This window comes from Trachymyrmex septentrionalis, unplaced genomic scaffold (assembly GCF_001594115.1).
Source record: "Trachymyrmex septentrionalis isolate Tsep2-gDNA-1 unplaced genomic scaffold, Tsep1.0 scaffold1967, whole genome shotgun sequence".
NCBI lineage: Eukaryota > Metazoa > Arthropoda > Insecta > Hymenoptera > Formicidae > Trachymyrmex > Trachymyrmex septentrionalis.
Window position 1 is genome coordinate 1 of NW_017305143.1, and position 1171 is coordinate 1171.

At 61.2% G+C, this 1171-nt stretch overlaps 1 protein-coding gene across 1 annotated transcript; it reads right to left on the reverse strand.

Moving 5' to 3' along the window:
- Positions 1-10: 10 nt before the first annotated feature.
- LOC108747264 (puromycin resistance protein pur8-like) lies at positions 11-660 on the reverse strand (the record flags this gene model as incomplete). The annotated part of the gene is made up of 1 exon (XM_018484645.1): positions 11-660. A coding segment is annotated over exon 1 (650 nt), but the record flags the coding sequence as incomplete, so codon positions are not given.
- Between the last annotated feature and the right edge of the window lie 511 nt (positions 661-1171).

Sequence of the window (1171 nt, forward strand, 5' to 3'; positions counted from 1 at the left end):
GAAGCCCCACACGACCGCGGCGAGTGCAACCGCGCTGAGCAGTGCGCCGAGGAGATCTATCCTGTGCCGTTCGCCGTCCTGTGCTGGCGACAGCAGTGGTGTACCAAATAGGGCGACAAGTGAGAGAGGGATGTTCACATACAGGCACCATCGCCAATCGAGATACTCTGTGAATACGCCACCTGCAAGCAGTCCAACCGCCGATCCGGCAGCAGAAACTGCCGCGAACACGCCGAATGCAGTTCCACGATGGCGTGAGTCAGTGAACATAACACTGAGCAGCGCCAACACAGCCGGCGCAAGAACCGCGGCAAAAACACCCTGTATGCCACGTGCCACAAAGAGCATCAGCGGCGAGGCAGCAAGACCGCCAATTGCTGATGCAGCAGCGAAACCGCATAGACTAAACGTGATGGCGCGTCGATGCCCGATCCGACTGCTAACTCTTCCGCCTAGCAGCAGTAGACCACCGAAAACCAGCGCATAGGCAGTGATCACCCATTGTCGGCTCGCGTCGCTCATACCCAGCTCACGTTGCGCGGCTGGGAGTGCGATGTTCACGATCGTCGCATCCAGGACGATCATGAGCTGAACCAAGCTCACGACAGCGAGCGCCCACCATCGGACGGACCGCCTGCCCTCCGCATCACTCAAGCCCATGCTGTCACCCACCGTTCGAGGACTCGAACAACGTTCTAGCGCTCGGCCTGTGTACCATGCGGCGACGGCCCATACAAGGGTCAGAGCGCCCGAGAGCGAAGGTGGTGTGGTCGACTCCGTGCAATCTCAGCGATCGAGGACCGGGTCCGAGGAGGCTCGCAGTGTCTGGCTGCGACCACACAGTGTGCGGCGCGAGCCTCCGTTATCGCGAGATCGGATCGTTGCGGCAGCAGTGGACCTACTCGATGCGGAGGGGGTTGACCGCCTCACCATGCGAAGGCTGGCTGACCGACTTGACGTTGGGGCCACGACTCTCTACTGGCACGTGAGAACCAAGGATGACGTTATCGACCTAGCAGTAGATTCGATCTTCTCGGTCGCCACGCCTCCACAGGATCTAGCCGTCGGAACCTGGCGCGACGACATCCACGATCTGCTTGTGCGTTGGCGCAGAGTGATGCTCGAGCACCCGTGGTCGGCAGGCCTGCCAGCTCGTCGGCGCCCGTCGATC